Source organism: Sturnira hondurensis, unplaced genomic scaffold (genome assembly GCF_014824575.4).
Source record: "Sturnira hondurensis isolate 20B ecotype Veracruz unplaced genomic scaffold, ASM1482457v3 Scaffold0020237, whole genome shotgun sequence".
NCBI classification, from domain to species: Eukaryota; Metazoa; Chordata; class Mammalia; order Chiroptera; family Phyllostomidae; genus Sturnira; species Sturnira hondurensis.
In genome coordinates this window covers 903362-930426 of record NW_028092868.1, presented here as the reverse complement: position 1 = coordinate 930426, position 27065 = coordinate 903362, and the positions used below count along the sequence as shown (strand labels likewise).

Sequence of the window (27065 nt, the reverse complement as noted above, 5' to 3'; positions counted from 1 at the left end):
TCAATTCATTCTTTCTCTTGCCTATTCTTTTTTCTGGGTCACTACCTTCAGATTTAAGATTTTCAGGCTTACCATTGTGAGCAGGTAAACCTTCATTGATTATTTTCCATGACCATGGACTATTGGCCGAGAGATCTGATCTTTGACAAATGGAGGAATTTGTTCCCACGCTCTTGAACTCCCCCTGACCCAGGACAACGTGTAGTCCTGAGTAAGAGAGTGCGGTGGCAGCGGAGCGGGGAGCCCGTTAGCTGCACTGCTGGGTTGAGGAGAGAAGGACTCAAGGGGAAAGCCCGAGAGTGGATATTTGCAGGGCAGCTGAGCTGGTTGAAAGTCGGTATTGTTTAACTCCCAACTTCTCAGAAGATTTTCCTCGGCTGAGTGGGCTTGGTGGAGCCCTGGCTTGAGAGTGTTGCTTAGCAAAGAGATTTTGAGACACCAGTCTCGGAGAGTCCAGCACTGGATCCCCTGCCTCCCCTTCACCCGCCCTCAGCTGCCATCCTGAGCCTCCTATTAGATAATCGAGTGTGCTGGAGGGAGGGACCAGTGAGGGGGCGAAGTTTAATCATTGAACTGAGCAGCCTGGAAGTATTTAACGAGTAGCACTGAGTTCCCCAGAGGCCTCCAGCCTGAATTGGAAGTGGGCAGTACTCCGGAGACGGGAATCCACACGGCACAGATATCTCCGACTGACTGAGGAGAACCCAAACTTGGGAAAATGTTTGCGGTGCACTTGACGGCATTTTACTTCACCAAGCTGAAGGAGGATCAGATCAAGAAGGTAAGGAAGGACTCAGGAGGCTGAGCGATGTCTGGTTCACTTTTCACTGACAAACACATACTTCCACAAGGATTTAAGAGAGCTTATTACAAAATATACCGGTGCCCTGGACAGATACTTCAATTGGTTAGAATGTTGTCCCACTATGCCAGGGCTGCGCATTTGATCTCTGGTCAGGGCACACACAGGAAGCAACCAATAAATGCATAAATAAATGGATCAATAAATTAATGTTACCCTCTCTCTGACTCCCTCCTCTCTCCCCCTTTCTCTCTCTAAAAATCAATAAATAAAAATTTTTAAAAATCATACAGGGCTGCACTAGACCAGTAAAAAGCTCAGAGGGGGAAGAGGAAGTGAATCTCCCATAGGCTGGATGCTACACACTGTCCTGGGTCCTCAGTTTCACTCAGAACTTCTGGCAGATGGCAGATGGGAAGGGGATGAGGAGAAGTCTTTGGAAACCGGGTACACTGTGTGATGTGGGGAATGTTTGAGGGGAAGGGTAAAAGGAAAGGAGAGTCATTTTGAAAGAAATCTTGAGAACTTGTAATTTACATGATTTTTCATGTGCTTGAAAATACGAATACAGCACTGAGAGGGACGTATGTTTTAATGTGTGGTAATTGAAACCCTTCTCTGTACGTGCCGTGTGCTATAAAAGGTGGACGTTATTTGGCCACTTCACCCAAGAAAGCTGCCTGCCAGATTCACTGCAGGGTGGCTGGTTCAGAGTTGCCCAGGCTCCACCAGGGGCCGTGGGCACTCTCCTGTCCAGCCGGAACCACTCAGACTGCCACAGGCAGCCCTCCCAGCGGGTGGGCGTGGCCAAGGTCACCCAGGTGTGTAAGGTGGTGCTGAGGGAGGTGACGGGAGTTGCTGCCTCCTGCTCCTGCGTCCCGATGCCTCTGGGCCTCTCAGACAGCGGAAGCTGGTCTCATAGCTCTTGTGTTTGGTGGGATAAACTCACCAAGTCTAGTTCATTAGAGAGTTGGGTTGGAGGTTATAGCATATCTTGAAGGTAAATCCATCAGATGTAACCTGTCTTAATTTTCATTTGTTGATTAGATTCGCGAAGTCCTTTGCTAGCTTCCCCAGGAACTGGAAGCGTGCTCTACGACACTGCTTAAGGCCCGCTTTCTGGTGTTAGCTGCGTAGTAAGGGTGGCACCTGCACAGTGACTCTCCAGCCCCTGGGGGCAGTCTTGGAGCCTCGGCACCTGTGCTTCTGCAGATCAGTGTCCTTTCCTTGAGCCTCTGTGCTGGCTAATCCTTTGTTACGTCCTAGCACCCGGCAGACGTGTTTGTCCACCACCAGCTCAGGTGCAGGCTCCGGAGGCCCCTTGACTGGAAATGCAGCCATCGTGGATCTGTGCCAGGTTTTCCTGGCGGCAGGGCCAGCCTTTGTCAAGATCTGCCGTTGACCATTCCTCTCCCTGTGGCAGGCAAGACAGCTGGTGAGAGTGACTGGCATAGGGAGAGTCAGGAACGCTTTATAGCCACCTCGAGCAGGGGGCTGCACAGGTACCGGGAGTGGTCGGAGGCTGATTTAGGGCTGCTGGGGTGCGTCACAGGGTCTGAGAACGTGCCTGTTCCCTCCAGGTGGTGAAAACGCACCTGGTCGGAAGGCGCAGGCGCTTTCTCCCTCCGGGGTCAGTCCCTGCTTCCTCCCCTAGAACTGCCGAGGTCCTGAGCCGAGCTCGCCTGCTAGGGTTACTGTTCAGGCCCTGGAACTACTTTTTAAAAATTCTCTATACCAGTATTAAAACAAAGACGAAGTAAAACATAAAGGAGGGAAGGAAAGAAGAAAGGAAGGGAGAGAGGGAGGGAAGAAAGAAACTGCCCTGACAACTTCCCTTTCAGTTCAATATATTGATAGTGTTTGACCTATGGATACCATTGGGCTAGAACTGGTCACTGGCCTGTGGGTTGTTCACTCATAAGAGAAGGACTAGTGAGGTTTTCACAGTGTCCTTTTTACGGTCTAGAAAGTCAGCATTCCGAGGAGTGGAAATGTTCCCTTTAATCCCACCCCCTCACAGCCCCGTCAGATTTGCCTTCTCTCACGGTCTGTGTGTTTGCAGTTACATGGGACATACAATTCCGAACCTGTGCCCTTCACTTATTTTTACCACTTATGTGCATTTCTCCATTTTTTTTTTTTACAATTACTTTAACATCTTCCATCCTAATGTTCCATCAAGTTGGGTATGCCATAACTTAACTTTTCCTTTTTGTTGCACTGGCTACTTCAGAAACATTTTTTCTTAACAGTTTAAAATTGCTGCCATAATGATTGGTCTGTATTTAATGTTGGCCACCTTTGGGCTTATTGCCTAAGGATGGCTTCCCACAAGTGACCCCACCAGGTCAGAGTTGAGCCTTTTTATGGCTTGATTCACAAGGCGGGACCTTTGGATTACGTGAGTGCGGAAGTCCCTTGCAGCCCCCACACCTGCCATTCTGTAAGCTCCGCACTGATGTTTTACAGTTTGTTCTTCCTCCAGTAAACGTGCTGCTGCCTCTTTTGTATATAAGACATCCCAGGTGTGGTTTGTGAGTTGCTCCGAAAGTGGGCTTGGTTTCTGCAATTCAAGCACCTGGCGCCTTGGCGCCTACAACATGTGTGCCTAGTTCCATGGGCCCAAGAGTCGCCCATTTGGGTTTGTACTATAGGGTTCCCCCCAGTGTAAGTTCCATCCTTCCCTTCTAACTCTGTACCAGGTGCTGTGGAAGGTACAAAGAATAAATAAGAAATTGTTTCTAAGTTGACGTTCTTTCTGTCCTAACTCGAATTACTGAAATAGCAAGAGCAGTAACCCAAAGTCCCGAATGACTGTTTAACTGCAGCTCCAAATTGACACGAATGGGCTCAAAACCGTTACACACAGAAGGGGTGACATTAAGCCGATGCCCAGGGAAGTTCTCCAGGGCTGAGTGGAAATGAGCAGTAGGTGTAGGGGCTCCGTGTGCTGGGCCTTGGGCGATGAAGGGAGCAATCTTCATTCTTGTGTAGCGTATCTCACCCTTCCCAAGCCCCAATTACTTGGGTCACGTCTCTTTCGTTGGTTTTCTCTGTGTGCATGGCAGTGCCAACCAATTAGTCGTAAACAGACTCAGGGTGACAGAAAGTCCTTAATGAAGCATGACCTGGTTCCAGCCTATCTTCTCAAACACACTGAAAGCCCAATTGTCCTGTTTTGTTAATGGCTCTCTAACAGTTTTCTGGCACCCGAGTTCCTGGAGCCGTGGGCTTTCTCTGGCTTGGGCGTCCGTGTTGGCCCCAACTGAGCCGGGACGCCTGCCCTCTGGGCCTGGCCGATGGTTGGGCACCTGTCCTGTAATGAAAGTCATGTGGTCCCTGCACTTTTGGCTTAATTTGTCTCTTGGGCTTGTGGGTCCTGCATGGAACGGTGAAGCAAAAGCAGGCCACATGGTAAGGACTTGGGAGACTGCATTATAGTCCCAGTGCAGCCACTTACCGATGGCTGCCCGAGTGCTGCTCAGTGGCCTGAACCTTGGAGCCCTTATCTCTCAATTAGGGGCAATCACACTGCCCTACCTGACTGCCTTCAGAGGGATGTCACGGATTTCNCAATCTTCATTCTTGTGTAGCGTATCTCACCCTTCCCAAGCCCCAATTACTTGGGTCACGTCTCTTTCGTTGGTTTTCTCTGTGTGCATGGCAGTGCCAACCAATTAGTCGTAAACAGACTCAGGGTGACAGGAAGTCCTTAATGAAGCATGACCTGGTTCCAGCCTATCTTCTCAAACACGCCGAAAGCCCAATTGTCCTGTTTTGTTAATGGCTCTCTAACAGTTTTCTGGCGCCTGAGTTCCTGGAGCCGTGGGCTTTCTCTGGCTTGGGCGCCCGTGTTGGCCCCGACTGAGCCGGGATGCCTGCCCTCTGGGCCTGGCCGATGGTTGGGCACCTGTCCTGTAATGAAAGTCATGTGGTCCCTGCACTTTTGGCTTAATTTGTCTCTTGGGCTTGTGGGTCCAGCATGGAACTGTGAAGCAAAAGCAGGCCACATGGTAAGGACTTGGGAGACTGCATTGTAGTCCCAGTGCGGCCACTTACCGATGGCTGCCCGAGTGCTGCTCAGTGGCCTGAACCTTGGAGCCCTTATCTCTCAATTAGGGGCAATCATGCTGCCCTACCTGGCTGCCTTCAGAAGGATGTCACGGATTTCGGGGTGGGGGGGGCACACTTGAGAGCACTTGTAGCCTGCAGTGCATGTTCTTAGCCTTCGGTAGAAGTGTGGGAGGTGGTTCACCCAGAAACAGGCTGGGGTCAAGTCTTGGCGACCTGGATGGATAGACATGTCACTCAATACAAAGCAGGGCTGGCAATACAGGGCACCAGTGCTACTGTCCCTTTTCTTGCCTTGGACAATAATCCATCCCCGTGAGCCCTGGGAATCCAGGCCACCCCGACCGAATGATTAGTGTGGGGGAGGAAGCTGTTCTTCCATTCTTGGTGTGACACTATAACCTTCAAGTGGACTGAGGAGAGCCGTAGTGATTTTTATAACTTCCCTATGTCAAGGGGTCCTGTGACCCAGCTTCCTGGTTACTTGAGTGGCACCTACTCATTTCCAATAGCAATTGGGGCTGGCTTTAGGAGTTAAACTTCATTCTAATTAGAATAACCTCAATTAAAAACAAAGTGGAGATGTACAAGATTAGAGTTTAGAGATTGTAGTTGGAAACTGATTTTGGCTCTGAGCTTCCTAGCAGCCCATAAACGGAGGGAAACATGTTCGGATGTATATTGTCATCATTGGATGAAAGAAAGCACCTGTGTTTGGGAATTCAAGGTTCTAGCTGTAGCTAGTCTTCCCTGGTGGAGAGGTGATGGGATGATGGTGAGGGGTCTGAACTGGGGTTTAGAAACCCGGCTCTTTCTTAGTTTTTGCCTCTCCACTGTCCCATCCGAAAAATGGGGGGATCATTTCTTCCTCAGATCTTGCCCTTTGGAGGAATAAATCCCACCTCTTCGATTCCACTCTGTTCTCCCAGCCCCCCACCTTGTCCCCAGCTTAATGAGGGGTCAGGCAAGGAACCTCCAGGAATCTGCATCACACAGTCGTCCCATGCAGCTTCATCACAGATTGGGGATGTCCAGCGGGCAGCTTGGTCAACCTGGTGTGTTTCCAGGTGGACAGGTTCCTGTACCACATGCGGCTCTCCGATGAGACCCTTTTGGACATCATGACTCGGTTCCAGGCTGAAATGCAGAGGGGCCTGGGGAAGGACAGCAACCCCACGGCCTCAGTGAAGATGCTGCCCACCTTCGTCAGGGCCATTCCAGACGGCTCCGGTGAGTGGGGCTGGGGGCTGGCTGCCCAGGGCTTTCCCCAGCATTGGGGTCCCGGGGCTCCAACCAGGCTCCAGGCTCTGGGGCTCTTGAAGGAGCAGGGACTGATGTCTGAGGGGGTCTCAGGGTCCTTTGATTAGATTGGCCAGGTTCTGAGCCCCTTTGGAACAAGGCCTGGGTCAAAGCAGTTTGACTCTGCAGTTTGAGAGGCCCCTGGGAACTGGGGTGAGGAAGACCATGTTCCCTTGCTAACAGGTAGGTGTGTGGGGTGGGTAGTGCACCACCCTGGAGGAACATGAGCTTTGGAGAGAGACAGTCCCGCTTTGAAGTCTTGCCCGGCTCCTGACACTGCTGTGAGGGTGCTGAGGGCACTGTGGTCCTTGGCGGGTCAGCCAGCAGTTGGGAGGAAGCACCTGAGTCATGGGGTGTGTGTGGTGGGAGAGGCACCGGGGCAAAGTCCTGGCTTCCTGTGTGGTGGCGGCTCCACCTGCAGAGGTGTGTCCACGGAAGCATCAGAAAGTGGCCTTTGAGGGTCTGGAGGCTGCTGGGTGGATGTGCCTTCCTGGCCCTGGCCGCCTCAGGGAAGGCTTAGAAATGAAACTGTCCAAGTTTGAGAAACTGCGCTTCCTCAGGCCAGGCAACACCTCCTGCTTTCTTCGCTGTCTCCTCATCACACAGTAAATCTTAAATAACTTTTACCAGGGGTCCTGTTGCAGCGGGGTCCGAGTGCAGAGGTCTTGGCAGGTCCCAGGACCCCTGCACGCCTGTCCTCATCCGTACAAGGGCTGTGGCCAGTTCGTGCTACCAACTTGCAGGGCCGCTGGGGCCAGATGAGGTTATGTGGCAGGATTGTTTTAAAGTCTCCAAAATGTACCAAGTCCTCAGTGACTCTTGTGAGCTGGCAGGGTAATTTCATGACTAGTAACTATGGTGTAGTTTCCGCTCCGTTGGTCCGAGCCTGCCTGATGGGGGCATAACTGTCTGAACCCTAGTTGTCTCCCCGTGTTTCAGCCAGGGAGCTGCACCTGACTCCTCTCTCAAAGTGCCTTCAAAGTGCCGTTACCAGTGGTCCCTTCTCCTTTACCAGTCCTGAGGGAGGTGCCCGTCACCTGATTTGGAAGGCCTGGCACCAGCTACCTCTCTTCGTGGTCTCTTCCTCCAGGCAGAGCCCTCGGCCTCCTGGGGCACGGGGTGAGCCTTGAGGGGGAAGCCCCGGGGCCTGCACTGGGACGGGGCCCCAGGCTTGGGTGAGCTGAGACTCACCTGGGGAGATCCCTCAACATGCAGTGTCCCAGGCCTGTCCCCCTGGAGATTCGGAATCTCCACGGGCCACACACACAGTCACCGTGCGCCTCTGGGAGAGGCTGCACCAGGGACTGGGGAGCAGCAGGCGGCCAGGCCCCGACGGTGGCTGAGGGGGAGGAAGCCCGGGTGTCGCGTGGTCTGCACGGTCACAGGAGCATCACCCGCAGTAGGTAGATTGTCAAGAAAGCCTCACCCTCTTGGGAGGTCATTTAAAAAAAGTTATTATTCTTTAATTTATTTTTAGTTATAATTAACATATAGTTTCAGGCATGTAACACAATCATTCGATATTTGTGTATATTGTGATATGACCACCTCAGCAAGTGCAGTTTGTATCCGTCACCACGCAGGTACACATTTTATTTTTCTTGTGATGAGAACTTTTAAAAAATATATATTTATTTATTTATCTTTAGAGGGGAAGGGAAGGAGAGAGGAAGAGAGACATCAATGTATGGTTGCTTTCTCGTGCATCCCCTGCTGGGAACTGGCCCCTGCCGGGAACTGGCCTGCAACCCAGGCATGTGCCTTGACTGGGAATCAAACCACTGTCGTCTGGTTCACAGGCCCACGCTCAATCCACTGAGCTACACCAGCCAGGGCTGTGATGAGAACTTTTAAGATCCACTCTCTTAGCAACTTTCAAATGTGCAATATAGTGCTATTAACTATAGTCCCCATTCTATACATTACCTCCTTATGATGGGAGGTCCTAATAGTTTTAATAACAACTGTAAAGCCCCTGATGACCCCACTCCTTCTGGGCAGGTCCTCACCCCCCCGCCCCACCACCGTCCATGAGTCTTTCCTCTGGGGTCAGAGTCACAGAAGAGATTACGCCACATGGTTCCCACGATGTAGCATCTTGAATTCCGAGGGGAGCGAGGTGACTGCGTGGTGATAGTGGCACTGGTGGCCGGAGAATGAATGAGTCCATGCCAAAACTGTACCAGGTCTCACACACCACTTCCCGGCTGGACACGGCACGAGAACCTCTTTTATTCAAATCCCTTGGTCTATCCTGGTTGGTGCCAGAGGTGTTTTCCTAAAGTCTCAGCCAGATCTTGGTGCTCTTCTACATAAAACCTTCCCGTGGCTCATCCTCACCTTCTTGGTAAAGCCCAGGCTCCGTGGGAGTGGGGTGGCTTTTCAAAGTCCTGCCTCATTTCTGTCACACCTCCCTCCTTCCTCAAAAGCCCAGTCGCGCCCCCCTCGGCCCAATGTGAGCTCATTTCTCCATGAAGTTTCCTCTTCCCAGGACCTCGGCTCCTGTCTGGCTGCCCTCCCATCCTTCAGCACTCGGCTCTGTGTCGCCCCCTCCGGGTCGTCCACTCCTGCCCTGGGTTGGATGCCGCTCCCTGGCGTCCCACCGTCAGAGCACTTGCCCTCCTGTGTGGAACTGGCTGACTGACTTGTCCGTATTTCTGATGATGGAACCCACAGACTTTCATCTTTGTGCCTGGTCTGCTACGTGGCACAGAGTCGTGCTCAGTAAATTCGTACACAGACTGTGATCTCCCCTAATTCCTATGTGAGGAGAGAACGTCTGTGAAAGCAGCTGTCACTCGGTACATGATGAGGGCTAATCAGGTTGCTCAGGTTCTTGGCTTCCCTCCTGAATAATAAATGGCCCCGTCAGGCTCCTTTGGGGGATGATCTGGGGAGGGGAGAATCTCACTTTCCAGGTGTCTCCACAGAAACAAAGGTCAGGCTGGCTGGGTCTGTAAATGAGGGCTCTAAACCTTTGCTACTCTAACAGTGGCCCACTGACCAGCAGTGGGCAGCCCCTGGGACTTGTTTTTATAAAAATTTTATTTAGCCCTGGCTGGTGTAGCTCAGTGGATTGAGTGCGGGCCTGCGAAATAAAGGATCACGGTTCAATTCCCAGTCAGGGCACATGCCTGTGTTGCAGGCCAGTTCCCAGCAGGGGACACACAAGAGGCAGCCATACATTGATATTTCTCTCCCTCTCTCCTCTCTTCCCCTCTAAAGATAAATAAATAAACATTTTTAAAAAGACCTTAGAGGAGAAAGGAGGGAGAGGAGAGAAACATTGGTGTGTGGTTGCCTCCTATGCGCCCCCTGCTGGCGACCTGGCTTGCAACCCAGGCATGTGCTCTGACTGGGAATCAAACCTGCAACCCTTTGGTTAGTAGTCTGGGGCTCAATCCACTGAGCCACACCAGCCAGGGCTGGGGCTTATTTTGAAGACTCCAAATCTCAAAAGCTCAGGCACCACATCCGATAAATCACAGTCTCTGTGTTAACAGGATTCTTGGGAGAGTCACCTGCACACTAAAGCTGGAAGAGCAGCCCCAGGGCTGGCCTCTGGCTCTTTGATCGCCAGGAGCAGAGGCCTGTTGTATAAGGACACATGACAGGGAATGGAGACACACAGGATCCTGTGGGACTCTGAGGGTGAAGCTGTGGTCCCTTCAGGCCTCCAGGGAACTGGGACTCAAGGATTTTCTGCTGTGGTTTCAGCCTACATCCCTGTGGCCACTCCAGCTACCCAGTTACCTCCAGTTTTCAGGATGCTTCCATTTCAATTTTTACCACCTACCAGCAATTTCCCTCTGTTTTTAAAAAATATTTATTAAAAAAAGGATTTTATTTATTTATTTATTTCTAGGGAGAGGGAAAGGGAGGGAGTAAGAGAGAGAAAGAAACATCAGTGTGTGGTTGCCTGTCATGTGCCCCCTACTGGGGACCTGGCCCACAACCCAGGCATGTGCCCTGACTGGGAATTGAACCTGCGACCCTTTGGTTCACAGACTGGCACTCAATCCATTGAGCCACATGAGCTGGGGCCAGGGCTCCCTCTGTGTTTTATTTCACAGGATGGGAATCTGAATTGCCAGCAGGCAGGCCCCTTAGATCCATGCATCAGTGTCTGGGGTCCCATGGTACAGAACGAGACCACTTGGTTGCCGGGGTTGGTGGGCGTGGTGTTTCACTTCCCTGTGCCTTCGGTATATATGATGCCTCATGCTCGGTACACATAGCCACTTTCGGGCACAGACAATTCTTTAGAAAGGCTTGCTGGTTCAAGAGTTCGCACACCTAAGTTCTCATCCCATGTCCGTGGCTGACGCTGAAGGCTGTGGCAGGGGTCCCGGGAAGGAATGCTGTCTGGGTCCTGAGCTGAAGTCATTAGGGTGGGCTGCCTTGGCTCAACGTGTGCGTCATTTCCCCTTTTATCAATAGCATCTGTCGTTGCTTGTCTGGGTGGTGGTACATTTTCTCATTTTGAAGTGACTCTGGCCCCAAATACTGAGCATACTTGACCCCTTAAGGGCCATCATTTGGTCCCTGCCTCCAGCCCCCGTCCCCCGTCTGTCCTGGAGTGTTTTCCCTCCGCCCATGAGACAGAGGCTGGCATGGGGCCAGTTTCTCCTCCCTGCACTGCCTGCTCCTTTTCTTCCACCCCGAATCTGCGTCCCCCAGGCTTGGAGCAGCAGCTCTCTCTCCCATTTGTGGCCTGGTAATGCTAGAATAGGCCCCACCCTCGGGCCCATCTCCTATCAAGTTTGCGTTTGCCTTCTCCATAGGAATGCAGGTATTCCCTGCAGCCCGGCTCAGTGGGCGGGGCTGTGAGAGACTTGGCTCCCACCCCAGTTCCACCCCTTCCCGCTTCCCTGGAGGGCTCAGATCAAAGGCTGCGCCTCTGGAGTCTCAGGAAGCGTGCAAAAGGGTGCCTCGCTCTGTGGGGTGGTTGGGAGACCGATGACGTTTCTTACATGTCCAACTTCTCATGTAGATCTTGCCATATAGCAGACCCTCAATAAATGATAACTTTATTTCATTTGTTTTTAAATAGAAAATGGGGAGTTTCTTTCCCTGGATCTTGGAGGATCTAAGTTTCGAGTCTCAAAGGTGCAAGTCTCTGAAGAGGGGAAACAAAATGTCCAGCTGGAGAGTCAGTTCTACCCAACGCCCAACGAAATTATCCGAGGGAATGGCTCAGAGGTACCAGGGCAGGGGCTCTGTGGTGCGGAGGGAAGGCCTTGGCTCACGTGTATGAGTGGCCGGGCTTCAGTCCAGTGTCCTGTGCGCTCTCCCCTCTGCAGCTGTTTGAATACGTAGCTGACTGTCTGGCAGATTTCATGAAGACCAAAGGGCTGAAGCAAAAGAAATTGCCCCTCGGCCTAACCTTTTCTTTTCCCTGCAGACAGACTAAACTGGAAGAGGTAAGCCTGGGGTTGGGGAGGGAGGAAGCGGCACAGGATTTGGAGTTTGGGGCTGGAGAATGTGTGGGAGTCAGGCTGGGAACTGGAGGGGTCAGCAGGACTTTCCTTGCTGTCTTTGCTTTTCTTCTTGTAAGCAATGACTTGGAAACAGGAGGCAGAGAGCTGGCTAACGTGGCTGCCTGGATTGCACGCTCCACGTGGGCACAGCATGGGGAGGGGGAGAACGGCGTGGCTCTCACCCCTTCGCTCAGTAGGTCTCAGACCTGGCAGGCATCAGAATCTCCTGGAGGGCTTGTTAGATGCGGGTTGCTGGGCCCTGCTGGGGTGTCTTAATCCGTGGGGGCTCAGGTTTGCGTTTCTAGCAGGGTCCCTTATGATCGGGATGCTGCTGGTCTGGGGACGACAGACAGCTGACTAGGACGGGAGTGGGAAGGCGTGGGGAGCCTCACCTCTACACGAGCCCTTAGGGGGAGGATTGTGGTGGGGTCCCTGGAGGGACAATGTTGAGCAGATGCCACACTGGGAATGTAGTCTCAGCTGTGCCACTAGCCAGACGAGGGCTCAGGAAATTCATCTCTGTGTGTCTCGGATGTTCAATTTGTAAACAGGGGGATGTCAAACCCAATTTTATGTAAATCTGTGAAAATAAATAAAGGTCCGTATAAGAGGAGAATAAACTTTCCGAGACCAGGGAGTTATGGTCAAGGGGCAGGCTTTCCCAGGCTTGTCCGGGGTGGGAGCCCGTGATCATGACACCCAGCTGGTCACGATACCCAGCTGACAGCCACGCCACGGATGACCTTGGTAAGATGGACCGCCGGGGGATGTGTGTGATACCTCTGACTTATAGGTATCAGAGAGTGGACAGGAAGTGGGTTTTCACCTCCCATGGACCTGGCTTTGAATCATTGTTCAGGAAGGTTGTGTTTCCTGGAAGTTACTTAACTCTTTGAACCCCTTGTTTTCTTATCTGTAAAACTTGCTAGGTAATACTTACTTGCTGCGGCAAGGTAAGCCTCAGACAAAATGCCCACAATCCTCAACACTGTTCCTGGTGTGTCCGTGGTCACTGAAAAGGAGGATGATTGTCCCTGATTCAACAGATGCCTGGGAGAGCAGGCACTGTTCTACATCGTTCTTCCTCTCCACCCCCAGGGTCTGGAGCACAGTGTCTTGTGTTTCTTAGGTGTCTGATAACTATCATAACTGTCTGACAATTGAAGGGTATAATCGATCATTTACTTGATTGCATTAAATGAGTATTTACCATCATCTATCCACACAGGGAGTGTGGGACCGAAAGTTCAGGGACTGAACTTTACTTTTTTATTATTTTATAAAGAAAGGATTAGGGAGCCCTGGCTGGTGTAGCTCAGTGGATTGAGCACTGGCCTGCAAACCAAAAGGTCACTGGTTTTGCGAAATAAAGGATCATGGTTCTATTCCCAGTTAGGGCACATGCCTGGGTTGCAGGTCAGTTCCCAGCAGGGGACTCACGAGAAGCAACTATACATTGATATTTCTCTCCTTCTCTCCTTCCCTTCCCCTCTAAAAATAAATAAATTTTAAAAAATCTTTAAAAATAAGGATTAGGGAAACACAGTAGAGGAAGGTTTCAGAGAATGTAGGAAGAGGTGGTGGGGGGGGAGAGGGGACCTTTGCTCTGAAGTGTCCTCTCTTTCTGGTTAGTGCCACACCTCTTATTTGAGCTCTGGAGATCCCACAGAGAAGGAAGAAAATTCTCAATCTCTGTGGGAGTCAGTTTGACTTTGAGAACCAAACTTGCATATTTTCTTTAACTTGGGGTGAATGTATGGTTTGGGCATTTATCTAAGTTAAATGCCCACAGCATCTAATAATGATAATAATGTACCTCAGATTTGAACACAGTGTCTTACACTATGCTGATACTCTATATTTGAGAAAGATTGTAGCTCAGAGAGGTTAAAAGACTTGCCCGAGGCCACACAGCTAAAGCGATGCCACCCAAGCTTGCGCGCGCCTGATCAAACAGCCTTTTCAGAAAGACACGGTTCTGGGACTTTGATTCAATGCCGACAGGGGCCCGAAAGCATCCGGCTCATTTTGTGTCATATTCCAGTGAGGATTTTCAAGGAACGTTTGAACTCGGGAAGGGTGCTGGGTTATACTGAGGAAGTGAGAAATGCTTTTAGTCACCAAAGTCTGGTTGAATTACTTGTAATTTATACAGTTTCCTCCCAAACTGCCTCTCCGTGAAGTCGAAAGTGAGGAAAAAACGCTTTAGACACAGGGGATGAATTAATGAGAGTAACTGAGTGTGGGCGAGGCTGGCTGGCGAGGAGCAGGTGGAGATTTCGTGACGCTAACTTCCAGGCTCTTGGAGAAGGTGGTCCGATAGGCCGAGTTCGTGTGGAAGGAGGAGGGGAGGGGAAGCCTTCATAAAGAGGCCTGGCCAAGGGGTCTTTGTGGTGAACTAAAACATGATCAAAGAAGGGGAGGACGTGGAACTGGAAAAAAGGGTGTCACTTGTTTATTTTGTCTCTGTTTTGTTGTTTTTTCGTGAGAGAACAGAAAAGTCTCAGCTGAAGAGAAATTTCTGTGTGTGTGTGTATGTGTATCTAATGACAAAATGGTAGTGTTCAAGATAGGAAAAACAAAAAGAGAGAGGGAGACAGAAATGGAAAAGTTTAGGGAAGAAAGTAGAAGTCATCTGTAATCCCCACCTTCAGAGATACCCACTATTAGATTTGGGTTTTCATGTCCATATTAGATGATGTTGTGCTGTACAGATAGTTTTAAAAAACACAGTTGTAGGTACTGCTTTTTTCATTAGAGAACATCACAAGCATTTGTTCCTTACGCCTCTAAATATCCTACCCCCAACAGGTTCCACGTTGTCCCTAGCACCTTTTCAGTGGGAACGCCACCCCACCATGCCTCAGATGAAGCAGGGGTTGCTTTCATAGCCTGTGAAAGCAGAAGTTAGGGAGAGTGGCCACTAGGTGGCGCTATGGTGCAGGGAGAAAGCCTGGTCGAGAGCTGGGAGTCCCAGGCCTGCGTTCCCGTTGAACTCTGCCCTTCACTCCCTGTGGGACCAGACCGATTTCCTTCCTCTCTGAATCCCAGCGTCATTACCCATAAAGAGATAGGATTGGGAAGATGTGGTCAGGGTATCTGTGAGTTTGGGCTCAGCTACTCTGGACTGTGTGGCCTTCTGGAACCCTAAGTCTCCAAGACCTCGTCCGGTCTGAAAAATTCTGATTATTTGCTAGTTTAGATGTGAAACTCTTGGGAAACACCAATTTTAAGCAAATACCTGATAATGCAAATTGAGAACCATTTCTGTAGAACTTCTGAAATTAAGTTCCCGAGGGAGTTCTACAAGGTAACACCATGTTAGTTGTGTTTTGTGGACCTGGCAAACCATACGTTCTGCACCCAGATATGTATCTAGCACACACCAGGTGCTTCCATCAGACCATTCCTATGCTGGGGTCAGGGAAGTGACGTTTCCATTTTACAGATGAGCGAACGGAGCGTTAGAGAGGTTCGATGGCTTGTGCGACCTCTTGTGATTCCAGGTGTCCTGACTCTTATCTATCATTCTTTCTGCCACTACGTGTAACGTTTCAAACTGCTCAGAAGGCAATAATAAAGATGCTTAAATTAATAGAAAAAGCCTCTGAAGAGATATTGAAAGAATTGGGGTGATTCAGCTCAGAGAGAAGAGGTGGGGTGCACTTTAAACATAAAATTCCTGCAGCGCATTTTCAGAACTGAGTGCCCTCTTTGTTTAGACGGCCTCTGAATTCTTCCCCCAGGGTGTCCTGCTTTCCTGGACCAAGAAGTTCAAAGCCCGGGGAGTTCAAGGCACAGATGTAGTGAGCTGTCTAACCAATGCCTTGAAAAGTCATCAGGTGAGGATTTTGCCTCAGGGTGCAGAGGTCTGCCAGTCCCCGTCCCTTTTCCTTGGGTGTGGGGTCTCACCTGGTGCCTGCCGGGGAAGGAGGACCAGAAAAGGAGCTGATCTCAGGGCAGGTCTCACGTGGTACAGATGTGGCTATTTGGGTAAACCCACTGGTGAGCCTCGGTATGTGGAGCTTGTTCCTGTTACTGCTGAAAGGTGGGCCCCACTCCGCTAGGGCCTCACCAGCTGCCTTGGCCCCCAGCGGGTGTCTTGGTCAGACCCCTGCTGTATGCAATGCTCCAACCCCCACCTCTCCTGAGGCTGAAAAGATCACGGTCTTTCCAGTCTGGTTCTCTATTGCACTTCCACTCTCTATTCGTTGAGTATCTGTATTTGTTTAATAACTTTTATAATAACCTAAAAGCAAGACACGCTCCTTGCTAGTTGCAGAGTACACAAATAAACCTAGATTAGTTGCTACCCTGACAGTGCGGGGACTGTTTTGATGGACGCGCTGCCCTGCTAGTTCCTTGGTAGTCTCTGTCTCTCTCTTACAGTTTCGCTTTTCTTTAAAATGCTCCCCCAAGCCTTGGGGAAGAGCAGTGCAATAGCCCAGGTTGTCTTGGCAGAAGGGAAACCCAGGCCCATAGTGCTGTCCATGGAAAGGACTTGGCTGACGCTGCCTAAGGTGTCCCCACAGTGAGGACTTCAGTGTCTTCTCCTGGAAACATCTTTGCTTCCTGGATCAACACGCTTTCCTCGGAGTTCCTCAGACAAGAGCTGGAGCCCCATGGGCCGCCCCTCACATTTCCATTGCACAGAGGCCTTCAGCCACAGAGCAGGAGGAGCATGGGTCCCCTCTGCACCCCTCTTTCACTCGCCTAGACCCCTGAATTGTGACAAAGGCTTGGCTTCCATCCGGCAGACCCAACAGGCAGGATCTAGTGATTTTCTCAACCAGCTGCCTTCACTGCTTTCCGGTTCCCTGTGGGGAAGGATGAAGGGATAACACCCCCTTCCCGCCCGCTGATGCCTTCTGGGGCTTGTGTTCTGACAGGACCTCGATGTGGATATCCTGGCCTTGGTCAACGACACCGTGGGAACCATGATGACGTGTGCCTATGACGATCCCTTCTGTGAAGTTGGTGTCATCATTGGTACTCAGTCTGACTTGCTTTTTGGAGATGGGGGAATGGGGCTGGTTTAGGGTTTAGTTTCAGCAAACTCTGAGTAAATTCTGTGGGAAGGGCATTGGGGCTTCCTACCTAGGAGAACATGAAAACCCAGTGCACACAGACATCCATTCATTCAACGAGTATTTCCTAGGTGTCCACCGAGTGTCAGGCCCTGTCTCTGCATTGGGTTCTCAGTAGAGTTAACACTCAAAGGCTCCTGTGCTCATGGAGGTTTCAGTGGGGAGATGGGTGGAAGGCAAACAAGGCCTAAATAAATAAGACAGTTTCCGGTGGTGCTGACTGTGGTAAAGAAAAGAAAGCAGGGTGCGGTGATGGAGAGTGAGTGTGATGGGTGGTCAGGGCAGGACCCTTGGAGGGGTCCATTTGAGCAGGACCTCAACGACAAGGAGGAGGGAGCAGAGTGGAGATCAAGAGGCCAGTCCTTGGCAAAGGAAAGAGGAAACCTGTGTTCTCTGCGGTGAGAATGAGTGCGGTGCTCAAGGAACCCTGAGAGGCTGAGTGGGGCCTGAGTCAGAGCGAGTGAGGGCTGAGAGTAGCCCGGTGTTCAGGTTAGAGAGAGGGGATGGGACTGGACAGATTGCATAGGTCACAGACACAGTCACTGTGGGATCTTTGGCTTCTACCCCAAGGAAGACACTGGAGGACACTGGGTGGGGGATGACAAATGGGGTGGGCATTTTTAAAAAGCTCATTTTGGCTGCTGTGTGGAGAATTGACTATTTGGGCCAGTAGTGGAAGCAAGGTGACTGGCCAAGAGATGACTGCACTGGGTAGGCGAGACATGGTGGTGGCCTGCACCAGGGAGGTGGCCGTGCAGTGGAGGCATCCAGTGGATGGTCCCTGAGCTGGGAAGGGAGGGGCCCTGCTACAGGGGTCCGTGAGAAGGCAGCGTGGGGGGAAATGAAAGCCTAATGGGTTGATTAAAAGGCTGTTCTTGTGTATCCCCTTCCGCCTCCTCATTCCTTTACCACTTACTGGGAAACGTTTTCTGGATTGCTTGTTCTTGACTTCTAACCACAATCTGCTCAGCCTGACTTTCCCGAAGGGCAGGATCTTTATACCTCAGGCGCTTGATCTGCCTTCCTGTTTCTGGAGCCTCAGAATAGGACCCGCACTTGCCAGGCCGGGCACCCAGCCACTGCCCACTGTGTCTGTCCTAGTGACTATGTCAGGTAACTCAACACAGTGCCCATGGTTACACGTGTGTGCCATGCCTGAGCCATGTCCATACTTTCCTGAGAAAGTTTTTCCCACATCATGTATTACATTTGTCTCTCTGCATTTCTTATTTCTTATGTTGGCTCTAAAATCCTCAGCCCAGCCCTGGCTGGTGTGGCTCAGTGGATTGAGCGCCAGACTGCACACCAAAGGGTTGCAGGTTTGATTCCCAGTTAGGGGACATGCCTGGGTTGTGGGCCAGGTCCCCATTAGGGAGCGTGTGAGAGGCAACCACACGTTGATGTTTCTCTCCCTCTCTTTCTCCCTCCCTTCCCCTCTCTCTAAAAATAAATAAATAAAACGCTCAGCCCAGGGTTTCAGCCAGGGGAAGACACTTACATATTTTTAAGAAACAGCTTTACTGAGGCATACAAATTTTCTCATCTTAGGTGTACAGTTCAGTACATTTTAGTAAGTTTAGTTGTGTAACCATCACCGCTACTTAATTTTAGAACACTTCCTTCGTCCCAGTAGGTGCCAAACAGACAGTGCCCGTCCGCAGTCACTCCCTGGCACTCAAAGGTTCTAGGCATTTCCTTGGAGTGATTTTGTGTTGGAATGATGGCATTTTGCTTTCTTATGTGGCAGCTAATCACTGTCAAAGATTAGGATGTAGCTGATGCTAGGAGCAGTTTGTGGCAGTTCATGAATAAAGCATATCTTTACTACCAAATAGAGAAGAGATGAAGTAGCTTAGGAAAAGGATTTTAAAAATTACTGTGGGTTAGCAATTTTTAAAAAAATGTTAGGTTCACGCATCCTCCTCTGTAAATGTGCTTTGTCAGCTCTCATACATATTCAGTAGGGACTTCCTCACGATCGACTTCATTCATGACAGCAAACCACCGGCAGCCCGAGAAGTGTAGTCTTCACACGTCAGCTTTATTCCTATGAACTCCCTGGGCTTGCGGGAGGGGCTGCCTTCCTCAGCGAGAAGCAGCCCAGCCGTGGAGCCGAAGCACTCCGTGCTGTATTCAGGGAACTCTCAGGCAGCGGAGGGTTCTCCCTGCCTTCGCCCGGCCCGGAGCCCTTCCGTCTTTGCATCTCCTCTCCCATCCCTTGTTCAGGCACTGGCACCAACGCGTGTTACATGGAGGACATGAGCCACATTGACCTGGTGGAGGGCGACGAGGGGAGGATGTGCATCAACACCGAGTGGGGGGCCTTCGGGGACGACGGGGCCCTGGAAGACATCCGCACTGAGTTTGACCACGACCTGGACCTCGGCTCTCTCAACCCAGGGAAGCAACTGTGAGTGCCCTCGTGCTGTAACCCGGCCATCAGCACCGGGTGCGGTGGTGATGCGGTCCTGTAAGGAAGTACCCGCCGCTCGGGACACGTTATGCCTGGGGGGCTTCTTAGTTGCAACTAGTTCTCCGTCACAGTGAGTGTATGAGGTGAGGTTCGTATTCTAGTTTCATGAGCAGATGAAGAAATGAAGCCAAGGAAGTGGAGCGATTTCACTTTGATTATAACCAAATTCTAATTCAGTCCATGTTTTTGGAGCACGTGTGTGTGAGAGGCAGGGGAGGTACAGCTGTGAACCAGATGATGCGGGTCTTGCCTTCTTGGTGCATTTGTACGCGTGGCCACAGAACAAACCAGTGCAGCCGGAGGCCCGATCACCCAGCACCAGCGGGACTCCTTCCCAGCCTCGGGTCTCACGGGCGCCTTCTCAGCCCTCACCCCTCGCTCGCTCGCCGGCAGGGGAGCTACTGAGGGTCCGGCTCGGCGCCGTCTCGCTCCCGAGGGCAGCTCCACACGCCGCTTGCCTTTCCTTGCTACACAGTGTCTCGTACGTTATTCCAGCTCCTTAAGTGCTGAGTGGTAAAACACTAAAAGTTAAAAAAAAAACAACTTCAGACTTATAGAAAAGTTGAGAAAATCATACAAAATTGCTGTTCTTTCAGATTTTTTTAAACAGTAACATTCTCTCTCTGTTTGTATATGGTTATATACATATAAAACACACATATGTGCATAAAATACACATGTCTGCATAAAATTATTTCTCTGAACCATTTGAGACTACATTGCATACATAATATCCCTTCACTCCTTAATACATCAGAGCATATTACCTGAAAACGAGTACTTTTTCCTACGTAACAGAAGTATACCTATCTAAATTAGGGAGTTAACACATAATCTAGATGGGATCTGTTTTACAGACCTCATTCAAAGTTCACCCGCCGACTCACTACTGTTCCTTCTGAAAAAGGAAACAGTTGTGCGGGCCCCTGGTCCAGGCCAGGGTCACACACTGCAATTTGCTGCCCTGTCTCCTTAGCCTCCTTTAACCTTGAACTCTTGTGGGGGTGTCTCTTTGTTTTTCATGACCCTGAAGCATACAAAGCCACTCATTTTACAGAATGCCCCTCGATTTGGGTTTGTCTGATGTTTCCTCACGACTAGATTCAGGCAGTGACTTTTCGGCAGGAATATCCCACAGGTGGTGTGTGCGTGTCCCTCGGTGCCTTGAATCTGGAGGCCCGTGTCTGTCCCGTTACCGGGGATGCGCTTTGAATCGCTTGGTTAGAGGGATGTGCGACAGGTGTCCCCACCATAAGGGTGCTGTGATTCCCTCCACGATGAATGAGTATCTGGTGAAGAGATGCTGTGAGATGAAGTACATATCCTGTTGCTCATTAAACTTTCATCTTCTAGTTTGGGCACCCACTGATGGATTTCTAAATCCTTCATTTCCTCTGTCGGTTAGTTGTTATTCTGCGGTAAGGAAGAGGCTCCCCATCCTCTCCATTTGTTTCTTTAAACTGATATGGATTCATGGAGTTTTTTAAATTTCATGGGTTATAATTTCTTCCCATTTTTTTAAATCAATTTTTTTTTATATTTGGCCAGTGGAATCCCCTTTAAGCTGGTCCCTGCATCCTTTGACGTGTTTCCATCTCTCCTTTTTTTCTGGCCCAGTCAGATGCTCCAGGTTCATCATGCGTTTTCCCAGCCCCAGCCCTGGGATCCACCATTTCTCCAAGAAGTCTTGGTGAATAAAAAGTTTAAGTACCTCGGAGAACGTATTTAAACACAGACATGCCTGTGTGGGAGGTGCATTTCTGCTTCGGATGTGCTCCCCAGCGCACACCCAAAGCTTCACCAGTGGTGCAGAGCGGCCATAGCCCAAGGAAGGGCTGCCCATTCGTTTTGGACTTTGTCGCCCTGCTGTCCCCATTTCACTTCAAATAATTTCTACTCCCCCAAATCCAACCTGGATCTATTTTGTCTTTTGCTTCTGCTATGTCCTAAGATTTTTTAAAAATATATTTTATTGATTATGCCATTACAGTTGTCCCATTCCCCCCTTCACTCCCCTCCACCCTGCATACCCCTCCCCCACCATCCCCCCCTTGCATTCATGTCCATGTGTCACAAGTTCTTTAGATTCTGTATTTTCCATACTATTCTTGCCCTCCCCCTATCTATTTTTTATCTACCATCTATGTTACTTATTTTCTGTATCTTCTCCCCCCTTCTCCTCCTCCCACTCCCCTGTTGCTAACCCTCCGTGTGATCTCCATTTCTATGGTTCCACTCCCAATCTAGTAGTCCTCTTAGTTTGCTTTTGTTTTAGGTGTGGTTGTTAATAACTGTGAGTCTGCTGCCCTTTCACTGTTCATATTTTTCATCTTCTTTTTCTTAGATAAGTCCTTTTAACATTTCATGTAATAAGGGCTTGGTGATGATGAACTCCTTGAACTTGACCTTATCTGAGAAGCACTTTATCTGTCCTTCCATTCTAAATGAAATCTTTGCTGGAGAGAGCAATCTTGGCTGTAGGTCTTTGGATTTCATGACTTGGAATACTTCTTTCCAGCCCCTTCTTGCCTGTAAGGTCTCTTTTGAGAAATCAGCTGACAGTCTGATGGGAACTCCTTTGTAGGTGACTGTTGCCTTATCTCTTGCTGCTTGTAGGATTCTCTCCTTCATTTTAATCTTGGCTGATGTAATTATGATGTGCCTTGGTGTGTTCCATCTTGGGTCCAACTTCTTTGGGACTCTCTGAGCTTCCTGGATTTCCTGGAAGTCTATTTCCTTTGCCAGATTGAGGAAGTTCTCCTTTATTATTTGTTCAAATAAGTTTTCCACTTGTTGCTCTTCCTCTTCCTTTTCTGGTACCCCTATAATTTAGATGTTGGAATGTTTGAAGATGTCCTGGAGGTTCCTAAGCCTCTCCTCATTTTTTTGAATCCTTGTTTCTTCCTTCTTTTTTGTTTGGTTGTTTCTTTCTTCCTTCTGGTCCACTCCCTTGATTTGAGTCCCAGGTTCCTTTCCATCACTATTGGTTTCCTATGCATTTCCCTTCATTTCAATTAGTTTAGCCTTCATTTGTTCCTCTAATTTGTGACTAAAATCAACCAATTCTGTGAGCATCCTGATCACCAGTGTTTTGAACTGTGCATCTGAAAGGCTGGCTATTTCTTGGTCACTTAGAATTATAGGCTCTGGGGCTTTGAGCTGTTCTTGAGACATAATGTTTGGTCTGTTCGCACCTGTTATGTATGAGGGGCGGAGCCTTAGGTGTTCACCAGGGCCGGGCGACCCAGTTGCTGGGTTTTGACCCTGTATGTGGGGGTGGGGTCAGCGAGGAAAGAAAATGGAGCTTTGTTCCGCTCTGCTCTCTCTCAGATCTCTGTCCCCTCTGCGGCTTCCCACAAGCAAATTGGGCCCCTCTGATGCTGGTTCCTGGGTGTGTGGGCCCGTGTACTCTCCAGGACCCTGTGGGTCTCTCCAATGAACTCTCTGTGAGCCTGGGAGCCTCTACTGGCCCCTCGACCCTGAGAAAGTCTTTCCAGTTGGTGCTTTCAGGCTCTAATTCCCATTGCTGAGGCCCTAGCCTGAGCGGTCTGTTTGCTCCTTCGCTTGGTTTATCTGCTCATGAATGTGTGACCACAGTTAGCCAGCCGCCCTGCACCCTCACTGAGTCTGTCCATCGCCACCCCGTGCCTGGGATCCACCAACCGCCTCCGCCTCCACTCCTGGGCCAGTCAGACTGAACGATCTTTCCAGCCCCACCCGGCTCCGCCGCTGACTCTGCCCCTCTTACCAGTCTGGCTGCGTGGTTCATTGTTGTCGGACTTTCGTACAGTTCAATTTTCACTGTTTTGGCTGCATTTTTGTTTCTAAAACTTCACTGTCTTTAAATTTAGTTGTGGGAGGGGGCACAGTGTTTCCACCTACGCCTCCATCTTGGCTGGAAATCCCTGTCCTAAGATTTTTGATCATGAAATTGATAAAGTTGATTAGGAAACAGGTTTCCTTGATATTTCTATCTTATTATATTTGGAGAATCAAAATATATTTAATAGTTTATCCGGGAAATACTCAGTAAGTGCTTGGTGGGTGCAGACCAGAGCCCAGGTGTGAGGACCTTCCACCCACCTTTTCATGGAACCTCCCGGGACCGTCCAAGGCCACTTCACAGACACAGCATCCTTCTCTCTTGGGCGGAAGCTTGGTGTAGGAGTTGGAAGCATCTGAAATTTGGATTTGTCATGCTATGATTGAGAGAGTACCTGAGTCTCTAAAGTTGAGGTTCCTAATGCCTAATATGAGGGTGATACCCCCATGGCCAGGGGTGACTGAGTTATGGATTCTTGGAGTCCAGCACTTTGTGAGCTAAAGAACCTTCGATCTCCTCTAGCTTCGTCCTCCCCTTTTTCAGGCGAGGAGAGGGCACCCCAAGCTGGAACGGGGCCAGAGGGCTCCTGACCCGTGGCACGGCTCTCCCCCCACATGTGCTCCTGGCTTTGGGGAAGGATGCTGCATAACCAAAGGCGTTTCTGCCGTGATCTGTTCACCAAATTGCAGGTTTGAGAAGATGATCAGCGGCCTGTACCTAGGCGAACTGGTCAGGCTCATCTTGCTGAAGATGACCAAGGCAGGCCTCCTGTTTGGCGGCAAGAAATCCTCCAGCCTGCACACCAAGGGCGCGATTGAGACCCGGCACGTGGCTGCCATGGAGAAGTAAGCTGCTGGTTTGGTCCCTCCCACCTTGCTCCCGAGGGGTTAGTTTCAGGTGGGCAGCCAAGGTGTGGCGTTCTCACGATGGTGATCGTGGGCCCAGAGAAGTGACCAGATCTTCCTTCTTCACTGGGCTGGTTTTAGACCTGGTCACAGCTTGAGGAGGGTTGGCGATGCCTGCCATGGCTCGGATGCAGCTTCTTGCTGCTGGTCTCATCAGCCTGGGATTCTTCTGACGGAGGTCTGCACCCTCTTCATGTTGCCTTCTGCCTCCCTAAAATGGTGATTTATGAAATTTGTAGGATCATAGAACCCTTTGAGAATCTGACTCAAGTTCTGGACCAAAATGTATATTCACGCACAATTTTGCTTATATCAGGGCATCTTTGGACCCATTAAATCCCACACATGGAACTCAAGTTAAGAACACCTGCTACAGCAAGAGCCTTCCCCATCTTGTTCTCTTGGGGACTGGCTTTGGCTTTGGTGATCTGAGGCCTCGTACACAGGTCCCTGCAATAGGGTCTGGCCCTGGTCAACTCAGGGTCCTCTTCCTCCAGCTCAGAAACCCCAGCATTGCCTTGAGCTTTGTAATCGGTTTAGATTCCAAGCTCAGTGAAATGGTGTCTGGCTCTCAGAGTCTATATTTGTGCAGAGCTTGAGGGACTGAGCTCTCAGGGACTGACTGAGTTTCAGCAAAAGGTAGTATAATACAAGGTGGTTAAAAGGGTGGCCTCTGTAATCTAATTGCCTGACTTCAAATTCTCGCCCTTGTACTTACTAGCTGTGTGATGGTGGACAAGTTACATACCTTCTCTGTGCCTTAGGTCTCTCTTTTGTGCAGTGTGGTAATGACAAAATTTCTCCCAGGGTTGTTGTGAGGATTAAGTTGATACATATCAGATCCTTAGACAAGTGCCTGGGACATAGTGAGTGCTCAGTAAACGGTGGCTCCTATGACTGGTTTTTATATCATTATAATTATTACATGACTATGTGCCAGCCTGTTTCTTTTCACAGTCCTGAGAGGTGAGAAAGCTGGCTCTCTGAGGGGTCCGCCATGGGATGGAAAAGGGTGGGCCTCTCATTCCTATCCTCTGGCCAGGTATAAAGAAGGCCTTGCCAACACAAGGGAGATCCTCACGGATCTGGGCCTGGAGCCTTCAGAGGCCGACTGCGTTGCGGTCCAGCACATCTGCACCATCGTCTCCTTCCGGTCAGCCAATCTCTGCGCTGCCGCCCTCGCAGCCATCCTGACACGCCTCCGGGAGAATAAGAAGCTGACGCGACTCCGGACCACAGTGGGCGTGGACGGCACACTCTACAAGATACACCCTCAGTAGGTGCTGCCTGCAGCCCCGCCCCCCACAAACATGCCTCCCCTGGAACAGAGTTCCTGGATTCTTTCTAAACTAAGCTGCTTCTCTGGAACCAAGCATCTCCTGTTGGTTCCGAGAATTCAGGGGAAAGGCTGAATTCAGAGACTGCCCCCCCCTAGCTGGCTGGTTGCTTTGGGGAATTAGTCTTAGAGAAATATTCTGCAAAAGCCTCTAATTACCTGACTAGCAAAGCCAATCATTTCTGTGTTTAGCCATCTGGCCACCCATCCATCCATCTATTCATCCATCTACCTATTGTTTTTGACTACCTACTGTGTGGTAAGATTGGAAAAACACACTCAGTTATAGATGGGGAAAAACTGGGATGACAGAGATTGCCAAGTTCACATGAAAGATACTGGTAGGAAAACATGTGGAAATGAGAATTTCCCAGGAGGGTGTACCAAAGCCTCTCTGGCTAACGGGTGGTATTGGAAGTCAGGTTGGTACCCCTGGAAAGAGCTGGGGACAGAACCTTTTCCCCCTTTGGACAGAGATGATGTTTGGCCAATATATCATCTGCATGGACATAATATATAATATGCATGGACATGCCTCATTGGTTGAAATATTAGTGCTAAAATAGCCACTTCTTTGAGCCTCCCGAGTGTCCCGTCCACTGTCCCAGCTGCCCAGTCCCTCCCGCAGTCATGCCCTGCCCCTGCACCATCTAGCAGCTAGAGGACTGAGTCCTGGCCCAGCAGAGCTCCCCAGGCCCCCACTCCACTGCTACACCTGTGTCTGCTCCCGTTGGCCAGGCCCGGGCCCTTGTAATCTTCACGTGTTTTGCCATCACCCCTGCTTTCAGATACCCCAAACGCCTGCACAAGGTGGTGAGGAAACTGGTCCCGAACTGTGACGTCCGCTTCCTCCTGTCAGAGAGTGGCAGCAGCAAGGGGGCAGCCATGGTGACAGCGGTGGCCTCCCGGGTGCAGGCCCAGCGGAAGCAGATTGACAAGGTGCTGGCCTTGTTCCAACTGACCCGAGAGCAACTTGTGGGTGTGCAGGACAAGATGCGGGCTGAGCTCGAGTACGGGCTGAAGAGGGACACCCACCAGCTGGCCACGGTCAAGATGCTGCCCACCTATGTCTGCGGGATGCCGGACGGCACAGGTGGGCTGTGCACACAGCTCTCTTTCCTGAAGGGCCCCCAGGATCCCCATAGACCTCCTTAAACCCAGTTAGGTTTTTCTAAGAGCTTTGGATTTAAGTCTGTGATGTCAGGAGGGGGAGTAGGGTAGAGGGTCAGTACTCCTTCTGAATCTCTTTGCTGTGGTTGCTCTGAGGCATTGGCGATGAAAGAATACTTCAGTTAGGGTGTGTGTATGTCTGTGTAGTTGGGGCCATGGAGTGTACCCCACTTTGTTGGCAAACCAAAGACCCAGATGCTGTCCTCAGGAGCTGCCGTGTAGACACTTGGAGTTAACTGGCTTGTTTTCCTGCCGGTTTCTCTGCCTCTCTTCTCTCCCGAGGCTTGGCTGTCTCCCTTCTCATCACTTCCTGCCTCCGACCTCGACCCCTGATCCTTCTCCCGGTCCTCTGCTTGGCCGAGGAATTGCTCAACAGTGGGGTCAGTTTTTTAGACAGGCCACTTCCCCTCTTCGGACCTCAGGAGCCACACGCATCCTGTAGTTTGTTTTTTAACATATTACTTCATCCTCACAACCACTTTGCATGTAACATAAAGAGAGAATGAGGCTCATTTCATGGATGCCAAAGCAGACTCAGAGGGGCTAGATGGCATTTTTAAGGTCACGTTACTGTACTTTGGATCTCCCGCCCCCAAAAAGAGCTTTTCCAAAGCCAATA

The 27065-nt window shown here is 50.4% G+C and overlaps 1 protein-coding gene across 2 annotated transcripts in view; it reads left to right on the top strand.

The window, feature by feature from the left end:
* Positions 1-276: 276 nt before the first annotated feature.
* The window catches only part of HKDC1 (hexokinase domain containing 1), a 62587-nt gene continuing 35798 nt past the window's right edge, over positions 277-27065 (top strand). For both annotated transcript variants that reach the window (XR_005064047.1, XM_037029344.1), the window contains exons 1-10: positions 277-781; positions 5941-6103; positions 11226-11374; positions 11476-11595; positions 15399-15494; positions 16542-16641; positions 18966-19149; positions 23725-23880; positions 24983-25216; positions 26065-26369. Coding sequence is in view for 1 of the 2 variants with exons in the window: in XM_037029344.1 (XP_036885239.1) it covers positions 719-781; positions 5941-6103; positions 11226-11374; positions 11476-11595; positions 15399-15494; positions 16542-16641; positions 18966-19149; positions 23725-23880; positions 24983-25216; positions 26065-26369 (1570 nt within the window). In the remaining variant the exon portion in view is untranslated. The remainder of the gene's footprint in view (positions 782-5940; positions 6104-11225; positions 11375-11475; positions 11596-15398; positions 15495-16541; positions 16642-18965; positions 19150-23724; positions 23881-24982; positions 25217-26064; positions 26370-27065) is intronic.